Source organism: Anthonomus grandis, chromosome 8 (assembly GCF_022605725.1).
Source record: "Anthonomus grandis grandis chromosome 8, icAntGran1.3, whole genome shotgun sequence".
Taxonomy (NCBI): Eukaryota; Metazoa; Arthropoda; class Insecta; order Coleoptera; family Curculionidae; genus Anthonomus; species Anthonomus grandis.
The window spans coordinates 4,736,892-4,755,747 of NC_065553.1; the positions used below are offsets into that span (position 1 = coordinate 4,736,892).

The window sequence follows — 18,856 nt, forward strand, 5'->3', positions numbered from 1 at the left end:
AGCAGGAGCTCCGTCGTGTTGCAGCCACATGTCTCGCCGTGTTGCTACAGATACGTCTTCAAGTAAATCGTTCAAGTTATGTTGCAAGAAATGTAAATAATTTTCGCCGTTAAGTCTTCCTGGTAGCTCGAATGGTCCAATTAATTTGCCTTCAATGATCCCTGCCCATAGATTGACTAAAAACTGATGCTGAAAACGATCATTTCTCACTATATTAGGATTAACATAGTCCCAATAATGCAAATTGTGTATATTAAATATCCCTGTTTTTTTAAAATTACTTTCGTCACTCCACAAAATGTTTTTAAAAAAATTAGGAGTCTTCTGTATTACGCTGCAGCATTTCCCGACAAAACTGAATCCTTTTTTCATAATCAGTGGGCAGAAGTGCTTGAATACGTTGCACATGATAAGGATATAACAGATTTCTTTGTAAGACTCGATGAACTGTGGATTTGGGAAGTCCCGAACGTCTTGCTATGCGCCGAACACTTGTTGGATTTTCTCTGTTGCAAATTCCACAATATCATCTTCATCGTTATCATTTCTAGGTCTTCCTACTCTCCGTGGCTGACCAGGAATGATGCCTTCCAAGTAACTGTGATGCACATTTATGAAAACTCTATGGTCAGGATAACGATTTTGACCGGGAAAGCATCTTTCATATTCTCGGGCAGCAGCTCGAGCATTTCCATCACAAAGCCCATAAACATAGTGCATTTCTGCATATTCGTGGGAACTATAAACCATTTGTGAAGGTTTACTTGTAATAGTAGCAAAGGAGTTCAAACACGAAAAACTCCGAAAATAGAAACAGGTATAAGAAATAAAGCCTAATTTGTTGAAAAACCAGAAAAACTAACTACATTCGCGACAGGGAAACGGTATGTTGATCTTAAAAATTATTTGAATAAGAATGTTTAGTTTTCTTATCATAAATATTTGATCGTAAAGAATCTGCATAATAAAGCAACTTTTTCTGATAGCTGTTTATTTTTGGTCGAACACGTGCTTTGTAGCAGCATCAATTCAAACGCAAAAATGTGTATGTAAAACTTGAACACATTGGGAAATTATCATTTTCTAAGTAGTGACAGAAGCAATTGTTTTGCATGCAATTATTACTTATGAAAAAGTACACTATTTAAGGCAACATTCATAACAAATACCACGCAAATACGTGAAGATATTTTTTCTATGAGTTCTTTATAGAATTCATGACACTATTTTTATAAAAAACAGAAAAACGGTAATAACTTTTAAACCATCAACAATCGAATAATAGTATATGGGGTTTTTTTGATTGATAGTGACCTACTCTATCGCCTCCTTTCGTTTGGACGTCTACTTTTGGGACACCCTGTATATTTTTTATTTCGTTATATTTTTCAATTATATTAAATGCGTAGCTACAGACTGGATGGTACCAAACCATCTATGATTGGTTTTTATGAATTTGTTAATTAGACAAAATATATCATATGTTTTACTGTTTTATACACTATTAATCAAATCAGATACCTCTGGTTCGCAGCAAAAGGAGCAAGAAAGATAGGGGAATAATATTTTAATCTTTCTGAAGCCCTTTTTCAGCTGCCTTTTTATCATAATTTATGTTTCTTGTTACCTCTATTGGCAAACATGTAAAAAAGTGATTAAAATAATTTGCTCTTATTGAATTAAAATTTTCTTTATTTTTTCGTTTTAGTTCATTTATTATTTTCCAAATCTCTTTTGACTTTCCAAAACAGTTTATCGTTTTTGTTAAATTCTCCAAAGTCATCAAGGCTAACGTTAAAAACATTAATCGTGAGTTAAACTTTAACATTTGTACGATAACGTTAAAATGATATTAATGTTGACAAAATAAAGGGAACAGGTAGGCATGTAGCCAGCGTATTATACCATCGTGTTGCCATTATTACCAAATGCAGTAAGTTTAAAAGTTGACAGTTTTAGTGACCACTAAAACTTATTAACCTTTATTAACTATAAACATGCATAGGTTAAACACGACCTTATATTTTAAGCATTTTAAAGTTTCGTAGTGCATTACTAACATTTTTAAAATATGCTAATGGGGTCATACATAAAAGACTTTTAATACTCCTAAAATTCGTGTTTATGTTAAGAAAAACCGAACAGATATTTTGGCAACAACAGAATTGATTTATTCGCAATATGGCGGCTCTATGTGCCGCCTACAAGCGTTCATCTCATATGTGAAATTTAACAAACACTAATTTGATAATAAACCCACGGTTCTTTTAGTGAACCAAGTTCACTAAAAAAACTCACGTGATGCATTTCTCGCTTTGTCGGCAACGTGGCTAGTAGGATCGGAATAATTCGACGGGAGCCCAATCAAACGCGTTAAAGTAAAATTTGCGTTAAAACTTAATGCGGCATTGCCGACGTGCAATTCTAGAAAGTTGAAATGTTTTCTGTGAAATTTAAAGACTTTTATTATTATAATGTTTATTATCTCGTTTAAGAGGCTTGGTTTCATTATAACATTGTTTAGTAAAATTTAATGAAATTTAGTTTCAAATAAAAAAAAACAATTGTTTAACACTATATATATATGTATATATATATATATATATATAATATCTTTTGTGGCAGATTCGGTTCCTCAATAACTTCTAGGGCTTTAAAAAGTATTGAGGTACTTATACCTTATCGCTAACACTGTAAAAATTACCATATCTCCCGCCATCAGACAGCTATATAGAAAAAACGTATATGACTAAAAACAAAATAAAAAAATCAGTATTTTTAGCTATAAGGAAAGATTCAGCTTATACCTGTTGTTTAAAAAAATGACATTGTTCAATAATTATAACAATTAAGTTACCAAAAGAGCTGTTCAGTAAGTAAAACGCATTTACCACCGCCTTCATCGATACAGGAGCTTCAGAATAGGCAAACTCCAATCCGGCGATTGAGAATAAAATTTCTCCGCTCGTAATGAGAAAATACTGTGGTAATTGCCAAAGTATATGTATAGGACTAGGCTTGAACATTGTTATTAAGCGAGCAGTTTTTTTTGCCTAAACACAAAGAAAAAATACGGTTTTAATCATTTTGCAATCAAAGTAACTTTTGTGGCTTACGACATTTTCTAAAACAATATAGCATCCCCCTGGCCTAAAAGTTAATATTTCCTTCTCGTTTGTAGAAAGGGTCCATTTTCCTGGTTGAGGTACTTGCTGTAGTTCACGATTGACTTGTTTCCCATTTACTTTTAGCTCAAAGGTTTTCTTTCGGGATCCCGCATACTCATATTTGATACTTTCATTGCTTCTTGCAAATATTGTTCTAGAATCAAATAAGAAACTTCAGACGAACTTGATTCTGAATGATTTTCAGGTTGGGTTTGTACATTTCCGATGAGCTAATAAGCGTTAATGTTGAGAGTCTTTATACAAACATGCCCTTTAGAGAATACCTTAAGATGATCAGAGAAACACTCAGGCATTACACAATACCTGCATAACGGACTAGACTTCCATTTGAGGGAGTGATGGACTTTTTGAAAGTTTGTCTTCGTAACTCCTAGTTTCAATTTAAAAATAGGTTTACGGGCACGATAAAGGACATATACATGGAGTGGATCTAGGAGGACACGCACGCTCTAACTCTATCCAAACCCGAGGTGTGGGTTTGGCTTTGATATGTTGATGACACACTTATTATTTGGGACCAAACATCAGTACTATTAGGAGAAACATCAAGTTGACGACGAAGTTGAAACCCAGTCAGCACTGCTCTTCTTAAATGTTCTTGTAAAGAACAATGGACAAATTTTTAAACACAGGACAACAACTCTATGCTAGTTCAACAAAGGTGGGAATTATTAAAACCCTGTGTAAGAGTGTAGCTACAGTATGTAACAATGTTGATCTTAGCAGGGAAATAGCAAAAAAAGATTTACAATAGAACGGGTATTCAAGCAAAATAATAGAGACAACTATTAGGAAAGCAGCAGAAATAAAGATCACAGCAACTGGAGGATCGTACAGGATTTTTAACGATTCCATACATCAATTAGGGAATCTTGGACAAAATCAGGAGAAAATTCAACATTAAGTTCAATCTCTAGTATATTTGCCTGTAGAATAATTGTTGGTAGTTTACACTTGATAATCAAACACTTTCCAACCGAAACGTCGTGCTAAATTTAAATAAAGACAATGTAAGTTCAAAAATTACACTTTACTACTAAATCTTACCTGACTAATGGTTGTCCACTTTTACTTTTCTCCAAAACATCATTGAAAATATGGGCCCCTTCATGATTTACATAAATGTAATAAGCATTTTTTTCTTTTATATGTATCGGTATTAAATGATTGGGGCAAGTTAAATGATCAGTTGTATTTCCGTGTGCACTGAAGAATTCGAGATTTGCCTAAAATATTGGGACGATATTAGATATGAGATATCTTATCTCTACTTTTGCATACTTTTGTGCTGGTACTACTTAAGGGAGTATTAAGTGATTCCATATAACCGTCGATATTCGGTCTAACCGGGAATTCTCCAAGAACATTCTCAGAGATGTTAATACTGAAAAAACATATACTATAACATAGTGTTAGAATAAATGTTAACAAAATTTAGTCTTGAGCTAAAATATGGAGAAAGTTTATTTACTGGGCTGATAACCAATCCAACGACGAAGTACACGCACAACAGTTTGGAAATTTCATTGTAGCTTTTTTATTACAAAATGCTATGGACCCAGTTCTAACAAATATCATAGAAAAGGATCCTGCATATAAGGGATAAGAATTAATTTTCCAACAAGACACATAGCTCTCTCGATTTAGGCAAAGGCAATCTAACATATGACGCATGCCGAGAATTATATGTTCTTTAAAAATGAGGCAGCCTGTCTTTAAAATAAAAAATACAGTATATAAGGATGTATAAGATGTCTCCTAGGCTTTCGAAAACTAACCTTAAATAAACATCTAATTACTCTTTTGAAAAACAAATACCTTATTATTGACATATTTGACATAGGACCAACCTATTATTACCAATCCTAGCTTTGGTACTGAAACGTCACAGTCTGCACTTTTCCCATTAAATATGAGCGGAACCATTACAAAATCATTAAACCCCTAAGCCTTTAACTTGATTACCAGAATTCTGTGGCTGACATAGTGAAAGACTTTTGATAGGTCACAAAATACCGCAGCAGCATATTCACCATTATTCAATCCAAGATACAATCTTTTAAGAAAATAAAAAATAGCGTCCATTGTACTTTTGGCTTTTTGAAACTGCTGAACGTTTATAAGGCTTTGGATATTTAAGAACCTTTTCTTTAACAAGTTTTTCCAATATTTTTTATTACGTAGGTGAAGCAGATATTGGTCGAAAGATCGAATCGATTTTCTATGTCTCCCTTTGTATAAAAGGATAATACGATCTTTTTTCAAGCCAGATGGTACCTGTCAATCACGAGGCAGCAATAACATTGCCAAAAGTTCTAATTGTGGTGTCGCCTGGGATGTTTTATTTATTTAAAAAAAAAATTGTCCATGAAGACATTGAAATTCTTATGAACAAAATGATGATCATATCTTTAAACCTGAGAAAGCTAGACATTGGAAAATCTTAATAAAGGTATTTCATCCAAAATCATTACAGATATATTTAAGCGTTTTCTCTAAAAAACGTAGAAATCATTCTTAAAAGTTAATTTTCTAACCGGACTTGGTTTATGGGACGTAGTTTTTCCTTTTTGTACAGAAGATTATAATAAGTAGTCTAGATCTTATAGATCCCAGAATCAACTGAAGAAGAATATTATCAGTTGATCCAGAAGAGCCTATTGAAAACTTAAGAGTTTCCAGGAAAAAAATCTAAGGATTTCCAGCTACTTTTGAAATTGTTCAATATTTTCTTGAACAGTTAAATTAATGTGAAGCAACTTTAAGAAAATCGGACATGAACTCAAAAGTTTTCTTTTTCGCCTTCTCCTGGAACAAGTGTTAAAATTTATAAATATTAGGTAAAATAAAATCATTGAATACTTATATCAGCATTTTTACTAGAAAAATTTTAAGATGGTGAAAATACGTACGAAAAGTCATTGGGAAAATTTTCCCGAAGCTTTCTTTCCCAAAAATTTGCCTAATTTTTAGAGAGACCGACAGTTTGAATGAGTTGAACTCTTTGACTACACAGTTTATCAGCATCATCTAAGAAATTTCCACAACTCATCTGATCAGGAAACCTGAAGTCCTCGTTAGTATAGACACCCAAACTAGCACGCAAATTAAAGGTATTCAGTTTTAAAGCTGAGATCTTTTTGTTTCCTCATGCCTTATTCAGATTGTTTCGTCGATAATATTTCCCAATTCTTATACCTCTTTTACCATAATAAATAATATACTTTGACTTACTGATAGTCACACTCAGTGGGATCATATACTCTAATATGTGCCTCTTTGGCTCCGGGCATCACTGGATCAGATGCCTCTATGGCAAGGGATACAAATCCAGACACCACAAAGGTGGCAACTGTTATAAAACCCCCACAGCACATTCTTTGAAGGGATGTACGTAACAAACGGCATTTGGCTAGTAAAGGGTATATGATGTAGGTAAATGTTGGAATTAAAATAATTACCATCAAAGGGTTGACTATCTAGAATATGAATAATAATTGATTCCTGGTAACGCGATAAAAAAAATAAAAAATACCTGTAATTGCTCAGGGAGTATGGTGTAAAAACCAATGTCCCCATCCATTTTAGAAGCCTGTAAGACCCAAGCGGAGTGCTGTTGATAGTAAAGGGCAAAGTAGACAGGGAGGGGGAGGAAAATCAATAAAACTCTACCAACAGCATTGATATCTTTTACCAAATCTGCTCCGAATTTTGGTTCTGATCTGTCTAGCCAATAGTCTACTGGTGGTTCTTCTTTTCGATGACGAATGGCATACTGGAAATTAAAACAGTATTAATTTAATATTCCTAGAATGTTACTGAAATGTAAAGCTTATACTAGTTTTTTAATATAAAATATGTTGATAATAATGTCGATAGCAAGTATTTACATCCTAGTAAATATCAGACAATATTCTCGTTATATGATTGATATATTTGATCACATTGAGAAGTAAGAGGAGAAAGAGATGAAAAAGTTGGAGATAAAGGTTTGATATAAAGTGTAAAATGATGGTGATCTAGGTTGTTATAGAGAAAGTGAAGTGGCCAATGAAGGCCATATGAAGGAAATTAGAAAAATTCGCTGAGTTTGTTTAGGGAGCAAAATAAGGGAAGGAGCCTCAGAAGGCTTTTTTTTAACTACGCCTTGATTTTCCAAGCTTTTCAAGGAACTTCTTCTTGTAAAATTCGCTGTTTATACCATAATTCTTTAAAATTGAGCCTGGAAATCAATCCTGCAATCTGAAAAAATCGTATCTCTAAGCCTAAAAAAGTTAGAGACTTAAGAATTAGAATACTGATTCTTCTAGTTAAATTATAAATTACATGTTTCAGCATCTTAAAAAAAATCAAAAAATTAAGATATTAGTCTTGGAAGTTGAAACATGTTTTTCTTAAAAGAAATTAACCTCCCAGGGACAAATTGTTGATATTTCTCAAACCAAAAAACTTACAGTTTGAAAATTGGAAGACAATTGAGCGCATATTTTAACATTGCAGATATCACTTGGAAGTTGAAGACTTAGAAGGAGCATAGTTTTCCAAAACATTTTTAATAATTGAGAAATGTACCTAAGAAGTTGAAAATATGTTCTTTTTGAGAAATTTAACTTAAAGGGAAAGTGCTATATTAAGACATATCTCTTAACATACAAACAAGAGCGCTGTGAGTGTTTCTATGTTCTGCCTAAACTTTGGTCTTGGAATTCAGAAATGAACTACAAAAACTGTTGCAACAATAGAAAACAATATTTTGTATCTGGAATTAAAAGTAAGAAATCTTAGGCTTATGGCAAAACCGCGAGGGTAATTTCTGGGACGGACAGGAGTCGGGTGAACTCATCAAGACTCGTGGCTAACTGTGCTAACGCTAGATAGTTAAAATAGCGTCGTTGGTTTGTATTATCCAGGGTGTTTCTTAACCTATACGCATAAACTTGGGAAATTATTGCTGACGGCAAATAATGACTAATAGTGAAAAAAAAATTAGTAAAATAGTTTTAGTTACGGAGATAAACGACTTATTAATTAAAATTTAAAAAAAAGTAAATTCTCCAAAATAAATGTTTATTTAACTTTTATAGTAACTGTTCGAAGTTATTTCCATGACTTTCAATACATAATTGAGCACGCCTAATCCAGGTTGTAGTCGAATTTCCTCGGCGGCAGCAAATATCCGATATCTTAATTCTTGTTCATTGTCAACTTCGGTTACATACACCAGAGATTTTAGGTGGCCCAAAAATAAAAGTCAAGCGGATTAAGGTCGGGTGATCGAGGAGGCCATCCAATTGGACCACCTCGGCCTATCCATCGTTCGAGGCACATTCGATCCAAGTGCCGTCGCACTGGTCGCGCAAAATGTGGTGGAGCACCATCGTGAAGAAACCACAAATTCTGCCTAATGTGAAGAGGGACTTCTTCAAGGAGTACCGGCAAATTTTGTCGCAAGAATTGTAAATAAAGAGCACCAGTTAGACGATTATCCAAAATGAAAGCGCCAATAAGTATTCCGTTTACAATTCCAGCCCACACATTTACTTAAAATCGTTGTTGAAAGTTTGTTCGCCGAATGGCATGCGGATTTTCAATTGCCCAAAAATGCGTGTTGCGAAAATTGTGAATACCATTGCGTGTGAAAATTGCTTCATCCGTAGCTAAAATATTTCTGGTAAAGTTTGGGTTTAACTGCTGCTGATGTAACAACCACTCGCAAAAGTTTACTCCAGGCGCATGATCCCTTGGAAGTAAAGCTTGTACCCTTTGGACGTGAAATGTATACAGTAATTCATGCCTTAAAATTGGCCAACCTGTGACTGGTGATAATCCAAATTGCGTTGCAATTGTTCTAGTGCTTATGTCAGGATGCTCTTCGATGATATCTAAAATCAAATTCTCCAGATTTAAAATGCGCCTAGGTCTAATGGCTCCACCATGTTGCCCTGGCCTCGGCCACAAATTTCCAGTTTCTCCACCCCGCTGAACCACACGCAAAAAAGCTTTACGCGACGGATGATACATATGAGGAAACCTTTGTGCATAAAGATTAGCTGCAGCCACACTGTTTTGTCTTGATTCTTCGTATGCCAGTAACATGTCCATTAGTTCCTCATTTGAAAAATTATGCGGCATAATTTTAATAAAAAACGAAATACGAACACAACTGTATCAACTGATAGCAAAGTAGGTACTACTAAACATAATAAACATCATCCGGACTTTTTTACTTCTTAATTTGAAAACAAAATTCCACCTGATAAAGTTATTACATTTTTGTGAAAAAAAAAAGAATTATCTCAGAAACTAAAAATATTTTACTTAATTTTTTTTCACTATTAGTCATTATTTATCATTAGCAATAATTTCCCAAGTTTATGCGTATAGGTTAAGAAACACCCTGTATAATTCAAAATAACGACTATATTATGGACTATATATGGAAAGGTACTTTAATATGGTAAATCGCCAATATTGCTTTGAATTAAAAAAAAATAAATTGAAACTCCATTCAGTTAAATCAATATTACACAATAATTCTAAGCAGTCGTTTAAACGTCAAATGTTTAACGTAACGTTTTTAAATATTTATGAGATCATTATTAGCTTTAATGATTCTGATTTAAACCTTTGAAACTATTGAAAGAAATTGAAAATGATGAGTTCTTTCTGGAAATATCCTAATCATTAAAAAAGCAGAAAATTGTGGTTATGTTGAAATTATTTCCAAAGGTTACAGGTTGATTCTTGAGGATATCTACTGAATTCTTAATGGTTTTAATTCTTAATATTCTTATGTAAGGGATTCCTTTCTTGACTTCGTTCTTAATTTTCAGATGGACATATTATAAGGTCATCCTAACATCGAATTAACGTGTTTAATATATTATTTTGCTGCTTATTGTCTGCTAATGCTTTTAAAGCTATAACGGATGGTAATTATACATACTTACCCAAATGCACTTAAAAACGTTAACAACCACATTTCCCACAGGTTTCAAGATTCGGTACCATGGTTTACCCACAAAAAATACAACTAAAATAGTAAAGAAATGTTATTGAAGAAAATATTTTGTTTTATTATTACCTAAAGCTAGCACCATAAATACTGCCGGCAATGAAAATGCTAGAGGGTAGCATCCAGTTTCACCAAAACAGTCCACTTCACTTCTCAAAAGCGGAGTAATAAACATTGCCAATAGACTTCCTGCATTAACGGCAAAATAAAATAAATAAAAGAATAAAGTCAACTGACTTTGTTGCTAAAAATGATATTATAAGCAGTCCAGAGAATAATCAAGAAGAGTTTTTATGAGGTATTACATCAGGTAATATAAACTGATCTCCACCAAAGGATGGAATGCATGGCTTAATCAATCCGCCTCCAATAGCAATAATCATGAGGGAAGTTATGGTAAGTTCTGTTTTTGGTAGCTTTAAAGCATTATATGTGGTCAACGCAAGCAAAATGCTACCCACTGAGTAAACCGCTGTGAAAACAACGATGGTGTTAAATTTTCCCAGCCAACTATCTGATATTACGCCGCCCAACAGAGGGAAAAAATAGATCAGCATGGAATATGCGTGAAAAAGCGACTTCGCATCTCTTTCGCTGAAGTCCAAAACGTTATTGAGGTAAACGACAATGATTGCTGAAAATTACACTCGTTATAATAATATATACTAATATGAGGGAAATATTTACCTGTGCATCCATAGAAGTAAAACCTCTCCAAAACTTCGTTGGCTATTAGGAAAATGGTTGCTTTTGGAAATTTTAGCTTCTGTAAAATAGTATTTTAGCTTGACCGAGTAAATTGGCGTTTTGATAATTATTTTAACTAACCTGAGGAGCATCCGCATCGTTTTCCATAATTTTAGTTTAGCTGATTTTTTTTTTTACATTTATTAACTTAATAATTTGACAATTATTGTTTTGTTGACATTTTTAGAATGTGATCCCCATTATCACTTTATACATTGTTATAATAATTCTTTATTTTGCTATAGTTTATTTATTACTGAATATTGCCCACTCAGTACGTAATTACATTAGAAACACAATTTATAAAAGAAATACAAAAATTACAAGATTGGTTCTATTTAACCAACGATTGGTTATTCGCTTATTTTATGGGCATTACGTCACTATTTTAGTAAAAATTAATTAATAGTTACTATCCAATGCCCTCAATTATTGAAAAGAAGAAGATATACTTGTTCACGTATTCAGAAGAATTTAACTCTATACTGACACCTTTCGTTATGTTTAATTCAATGTTAGTCCATTAACCTGGAATAACTTAGAAATGTTGTATATTGTTTTTGCCGATGGAGACCAATAATTTCAAGAGCATGCTGACGATCAAAGCAAGCAAGTATACAAATTCTAAAAAATATAAAATACAAGGATTTACAATAATATAATCTAAATGACCTAATTTGGGGACCTATGGGGTCCTCAAACAAGATAAACTACTTAAAAACTAGACACTACAGGTGAAAATAAATAACTAAATGTAATTAGAACCCTAAATAAACTTAGACTACAAAATCCGAGCGAAACAGTACAAAAATTACGAGAATAATAAAGGTATTTACGTTTTCATAACACTGCTTGGCTCTCAAGTTTGATCGTCCAGATCAATCAACACCTACAGAGCTACTTCAGTCATGATAAGGCGCTAGCCTGACGATGTTTACAATTTTCATCTTCGTCGTCGGAAGTCGCTGCATAGTCAGTCCTGGACGAAGCATAGCCAGTCCTAAGGATGAATCGATAACCATACGAATATTTATGGAAATGTTCAATAGTTCTACTTTTTTTGCTGCCAATAGCTCTCTTCTGGTCACACAATAGATTCTTTCTGGCTTCGATAGAGTATCACTAAAATAAGCTCTTACTTGCTCACCATCCTCATATTTTTGTGATCGGACGGCTCCAATTCCAACATTGCTTGCATCTGCATCCAAAATAAAAATTCATCCAGGAATAGGATACGTTGAAATTGGTTATTGCTTTTTATCCCTTGAAATGCTTTTTCACAGTCTGCTGACCAAATAAATACCATTTTGTCCTCCGTGAGCTTATGAAGAGGTTTTGCAAGGTTAGCGAAGTTTCTTACAAATCTTCGGTATTAGGTAGAAAGAAGCCTTAGACCCAGAAAGCTTCTTAACTGGTGTTTGTCAGTAGGCAATTTTTGATTGCTTCTACTTTTTCTGGATCACTCTTGACACCATTCGAACTTCTTTTTAAAATAAGCAAAATTCTTTAGGACTTTAGGTTGGCGTCTAGTGATGACGTCATACTTCGAGGTGCTTGTTTTATCGGAACATTATATCCAGTGTTAATTCGATGCTGCACCAATTCAGTACTTTCCAGGTCATTATCGTGCAAGACACATCTAGAGTTTCTTCAATAAGACGTCGGAATTTACTACACTGGTCCATAATCAAATTGGCAGAAGATTCTTCAAAAAGAAGGTTTTGTAAACATACCGGAAAAGGTCTGCTTGAATGATGAATTCTATTAGCATTTTTATGACTGCTGCTACTTCAGAGCATACGCCAATGTTCTCTCCTTGTTTCAGGTGTTAATCATACCCTTTCAAGTTTACCGTTCGAACCAAAATAGCAGATTTTTTCTGTTTCTTAGGTAACGTCTTTCCTGGAAAAATTCATTGACCATATACTTTGCAGCTTTCCATGGGCTCAATTAAAATAGTTTCTTCCTTTTTGCCTCCAGTTGTTGTATCAACCAGCACTTCTGAATTTGCTGGTAGGGTAATATCCTTAGATAACTCAGCTGGTATTTCCTTTATCTTCGTGAGGTAGTGCATAATAATCTCTTCAGTTCGCCTCATCAATATCCGGTTATATGCATCCATTTTAAACTACTGGGCATTCATAACATCTAATCCTAATATGACATTATCTATGATTTTGGACACTATAGTACTGGCTGTTGGAATATTGTTTAGCCAATGGGGACTTTTGCTTTATATAGTCCAAGAATCAGACTCCTTCTTCCCTCCTCTGACTCCAGGATTAAATGTGGTGGTGGTGAAATCCAATATTGAGCGACGATGTTCGGCTTCACGATGGTATGACTTGGTCCTGTATCCACCACCATCTCACGGCCGTATATTTTTCCCGGTACTACTAAGCTCTTCCCAGAACGTGGCAGCCGGTTAATCCTTATACGTGGTGGTTATGCGTGGTAGCACCCAGCCAGCTTGCGAACCATGAAGCTGACTAGTTCAAGTTTTCCTGGTTCCTTGAGTCTGTCAAAGGCTCGGGACATTGGCGTCTTCTCATTACAATTCGAACAGTGGAATGGTCTCTTAGGTGTTGTAGTCAAAAATAGCTTAAACTTCGTCGGACGGTCTTCGAGATCATTTTCCCAAGTTGATTCCTGCCTTGTCTTATCACTTCCGAAGTACTTTTATGGTGAGCCAACCTTAGGGCATGGATCTCGAACCTCGTTAATAAAATAAGTTAAATAAAATGTGTTCCCGGAACTCGGTTGGGGCGGAAGCATAAGCTACATTTCTTAATCGAGCAACATTACCAAAGCTGTATTCTAGGCCATTATTGGTATTTGGCACTGCTATGTTAATTAGAAAGGTTTTCTTTTGGGCTTTGTTTATTAAGATTATATCTGGTCTGTTTGAAGTCAGCGTCCTATCGGTCAAAACAGTTCTGTCCCAGTAGAGGCGAAAGTCGTCATTTTCAAGTACAGTTTCTGCTTTGTACTCTTAATAGGAGCAAGTTTCGCCAATTAGATGATAAAGTTTTGCCAGTTCTTGATGAATAATTTTTGCCACACAGTTATGTCGGTGCAGATATTCGGCAGCTAGTAGAGATGTGCATCCTGATGTTATATATTGAATTGTCTCCGGTACTATTATTATTATTATTATTACTTGCTTTTGGTAACGTTATAAAAGTAATAGTCCCAGAACACAATTTATCAGGACCTGGGGTTTTTTTATTCTTCATAAGCTTCACCGCGTGTCTCATTTCTCCTATTAATATACTTGGTCCTGTCAGCTCTTCTAATTGAATCGTTAGGATGTTTCATCTGTTGTCATTGAAAATGGAAGAAATATGCAAAAGCGTAATTGAATATTCCTTCCAGATTTCCGATATCCACTACCATTATTTTCATCTCTAATAATCTGCGGTGTTTTTTTATATATAAATATTAAGAATTTTGAAATTCTAAAAAAAACATTTATATATACACTTTAATTGGATGAAAACTTTTTATTTCTTTATACATCCTTAGTTTTTCTCTAAGATTGAAAACTTTTTATAGAAAGCGTTAGGTCACATTTTAAAATTATTGGAAAAAAATCTAATTAGTATTTATTTTCAAAATAGAGAAAATGTGACAAATGACTGAATGAAAAATAACTGAATATTTAGAAAAAGCAATAAAAATATGTCTTAACAATCTAAAAGCACAACAAATGGTCATTCAGACCATTCTAGGGATATTTCTATTACGGTGTACCTACGTGGCAACACCGGATTACCTTCTACGATCACGTGGCGGGCATATGATGGGAATCATTTTGCCAAATGGAATTTGCCAGGAAAAGCAAGATTTAGGAAATCTAAGCAAAAATTAAAAAAATAACATAAAAAAAGTTTTTTCAATTAAAAATACTAAAATTTTTCCTAACAATTGAAAGGATCATCAAAGGGTCATTGAGGACCTTCTAAGGATAGTGCTATCTGATACTCTAAATTTAGGAATTTTATCTTTATTACTTAAATCCTTAACCTCAATTTAGTTTTCAATTGAATTAGAACTTTATTAATTTGTTGCCAAAAGACAAGAAACTATAGACACTAAAATAAGTGGTAAAATGATTAATATAGAATATATATTCATCATTAAACACGAATAGTTATATCTCATAAAAATAAATGAAAACACCCTAAAGAATTAATGAAGGCATACAAGGGATATTGCGGTAAAACATCCTATATGAGTCGATTCTAAATTATTTATAATTACAAACTTTATATATGGTTTACCTAGGTGGCAACACCGCATTTCACTCTGCGATCACGTGACGATGATTTAATTACAAACGTTTTGCCAAATGAATATTGCCATGAACCGTTCAGTACACTCTCTGACCTAATTTATTATTATCATGCCAACAATGATGGTTTAAAATGCAGAATAAAAACAAACATGTACACAATAAAATATACAAGTAGGTATAATTTTTATTTCTCTAAAAACAAATCCAATTATCACATATATAGTACATTGCTTACTACTTAATATATAATATGTACATACTGCCTTAAATTTAGTAAAAAAATTAAATGTATATAATATAAAACGGTTTAAGAGTTTAGTTAAAAAAACCTAAAAATTTTAATTTTTTTAACAATAACACCAAAGACTAGAAACAAAATAATTTGTTATTTTATTAATATTTAATAGTCCAAAAAGAATCTTAAATTATTTATAAATGAATGAAAAAATTATAAATTTATTACCAAGTAATTGTAATAAATAAAATTAAAAAAATATCTATTTTAAGATCCCTTTTGGAATCAAATTAATGTTGCTGGACATGTGCATGTCCCTTTACCAATTCATTTAGTACCTATTAGCATCATCAAAATGTTGCATTTTATAGAAAAAGATTGTATTTTTTTGGTATATATAAAACCTTAATTCCTGTAAATACTGTTGGTCGTGGTGGTTAAGGTATTAACTTACGAGTATAAGATGGAATCCCAGATCTTTCCAACGAATAATACTACCCTATACATATATTTAAATCTCGTATATAATACTTTTTTAAATAATATCTCAGTTACTCTTTTCAAACGAGGGGTTGTCCAGACCCCCATTCGTGCTTTTTTTATTGTCGGGCTCCAGCACCGTATCTTCTGCTATGCTGCTATCCTCGTCGGATACGTACTTGTAACGTACTGCCAGCCACATGAAAATAAGCATGTCGCCCACCATAAGCCCGGTGTACAAGAAGAAATCATTAGACTGAAAAAAAAAACTGGTTTTTTATTATATTAAAAGAAGAGAGAGACAGAAATGGGTTTGAATAATGGAGAAACATTTTTACACTGCAATTACCAGCACCCATCATAAAAGATAAATGGTAAAGATGAGAGTGGAAAAAAGGAATCAGACTCTTATACCAAAACAAACTTGCTAAGTTAGAGGTAATTTCAAAATAGTTATAAATATAAAGCTTTTCCGTCTTTTTTCTATATCACCAGTTCATTTCTACCTAGATCTTCTGGAAATAGCGTTTTTCTGGCATAGTTTGCACAATTATATCCAAAGCTTCATACCATTTGTATGTGCAGAAGTCGATTCTTGAAGTGGAATGGTTATAATATATCGGGTTAGGAAGAGCGCGAAGTTTTTTCTCCACATATGAAAATGCCAGTCTCTATGTCAAGAGTTATGCATTTCGATTCAATTTTCGATACAAGTTCGCTCATCATCATCAGACTCTTACACTACATAAATGATGCGTATGTAATGATGTGTATATATATGATAAATGCGATGTTTACATGTAAAAGAAAAGTTTTCCGTCCCTTCCTAACCCGCTCCATTAGTATTTACTTAGGATTCCTGAGACTGCGCTGGGTATCTAAACATGAAAATGGAACTTTTCCTCTCTTTTCTGTATCTCCGTTTAATTTCTTAAGTACACTCTGGATCTTCTATAAATTGTGTTTTTTCTGACATACTTTGCACAATTATATCCAAAAAACATAACTGCATTAACTTTCCATAGACTGAGATCGCGATGTCAGTATGTCCAAGAGCCACCTAATTTGAAGCTTTAAAATTATTATTCGCATTTTTTATTTGTGAAAATGTGTCAGGACTATTGCAATTTTCGTTCTCTAGGTATGAGCATGACATCGAAATCTGTTGACATTCTCATTCTATTCTTAGAAAATATAAAACATATTTAATTCATTCATCCAATATGGGCATCTAATAAAAACATTCCAGGTATATTTGCTCAAGGTTCAAGGTGAACAGAAACGAGTTCCAAAATGAGTAGGACTAAGCTGGTAGATTCTCTGCATGATCGCTGCTATCAAAATAATGCTTACCTGAAGTGTGAATATGCTTGCAGACTCGATCAACACAATGATAAGGTTTCCTATGGCTGTAGTTAGTAAAAAGCACGCTTGTAGCACTGACTTCATAGAAACTGGAGCTTGCGAATACGAAAACTCCAAACCAGTGATGGAGAACATGATCTCAGCGGCGGTGATGATGAAATATTGAGGTAGAAGCCATAGAATGTGAACGCTATTTGGTTGGGTGACTATTATGGAGGACATCGTTTTCTCTTTCTAGAAAGAATTTACATCTTTTAATAATTTCTATTTAACTGAGACAAATTCGTTAAATAAAATATACTTACCGCGTTTATAAGGACAGTATAAGTTCCTCCAAGCTTAAACTCGACTTCTTTGCCGTCTAGAATATCAATAGTGTAAGTACCAACGTATGAAAGTTTCTTTATTGTGAAGTTTCCTGCTTCCACCATTAAATTATGGTCACCATCAGAATATGAGTAGTTTACTGCAGATTTATCGCTGACTAATGTTCTGAAAAAAGGGATTTAAAAGAAATCTTTATCAAATGTTGACTCTCTAGACTTACCTTACTAAGGGATATCCGTCTTCACTCTTAGTTACAGAATCTACGTATGTTTCAGCACCCTTATCGTGTAAAAATATTCCATATGCGGTTGCTTCTGTCATGGTTAAAGGTACATCATAGTTTTCACAAGCAGAAGATGTGAACGCAAAATTAACCTAACAAAAAATCCTTGGTTGGTAAAAGGTAATGAGCTTTTAGGCTTTTATACTTACCAGTTGGGTTTTACTGCTAATACTGAGATATTTATCTTCGTAATAACCGTCTGTGAGGGTGCCAACGTTATTTCCATCACGCGTAAATCTAGAATTGGTATTTAAAATTAATACGAAGTAAAAAAAAGTTTATAAAATTCGAAAAATTCATCAACGCCATTTGATCCTATAACCGGTCTCATAAAGCTGGATTTATAAACTTGAACGGTATCAGAACTGCTTAAGACAATAAAAAAAATATGAATTGGCTTATGGAAGACATTTTTCATAACTTTTAGGTCTATAATTAACAAAAGTTGCATCCAGTTATGTAAGTTATGTTTTGGTCATGTGAATGTATATTTTTTTCTTTATTGGTGTAATTATAATGCTTTAAAAATTAGATTGGATCGGGCCATGATGGGTAACGACGTCAAGTTTATAAATCTTGCTTTGAACGTTATTGCGACGCCGTTAAGTTTTTCAATATATTTTCAAAGCAATGCTTGAATTTTCTTGTTAAAATAAAAAAATATCCGGGGTTCATTATTTAATGTCCATTTTTTTCATCGGTAATTCTTTCGATATAGCTCTTGTAAATTACGCCTAAGCTTATAAAATAACTTGGCAACACGGCATTTTCTTAGAAAAGAATACTGAGCCAGTCGGTAGTCCCATTCTTTCCAAGTAATTTATATGTCAAATACGTCAAACATGTCAAATTTTGACGTGGAGGTAAAGTAATTGAGAACTGCATAGAGGAGCATGCCTTAGGTAAAGAAAGTATCAAT

General features: G+C 33.5%; 2 protein-coding genes across 3 annotated transcripts in view; both read right to left on the reverse strand.

Annotated features, from left to right (window-relative positions):
* Nucleotides 1-2,461: 2,461 nt before the first annotated feature.
* Nucleotides 2,462-11,167, reverse strand: LOC126739861 (peptide transporter family 2-like). Its single transcript, XM_050445677.1, has 12 exons — nt 11,032-11,167; nt 10,891-10,969; nt 10,509-10,837; nt 10,273-10,447; nt 10,139-10,221; nt 6,724-6,963; nt 6,423-6,667; nt 4,470-4,572; nt 4,236-4,414; nt 3,117-3,321; nt 2,808-3,053; nt 2,462-2,749 (listed from the first exon to the last, which is right to left on the reverse strand). Exons 1-12 carry the CDS (start codon nt 11,056-11,058, stop codon nt 2,654-2,656), a joined length of 2,007 nt encoding a protein of 668 aa, XP_050301634.1. The 5' UTR covers nt 11,059-11,167; the 3' UTR covers nt 2,462-2,653.
* A 4,232-nt stretch (nt 11,168-15,399) lies between these two features.
* Nucleotides 15,400-18,856, reverse strand: part of LOC126739335 (peptide transporter family 1-like) — a 34,017-nt gene continuing 30,560 nt past the window's right edge. For both annotated transcript variants that reach the window (XM_050444974.1, XM_050444975.1), the window contains 5 exons: nt 18,087-18,174; nt 17,875-18,029; nt 17,633-17,819; nt 17,316-17,561; nt 15,400-16,218 (listed from right to left, as the gene is read on the reverse strand). In XM_050444974.1, the coding sequence (XP_050300931.1) occupies nt 16,030-16,218; nt 17,316-17,561; nt 17,633-17,819; nt 17,875-18,029; nt 18,087-18,174 (865 nt within the window). In that variant the 3' untranslated portion in view covers nt 15,400-16,029. The remainder of the gene's footprint in view (nt 16,219-17,315; nt 17,562-17,632; nt 17,820-17,874; nt 18,030-18,086; nt 18,175-18,856) is intronic.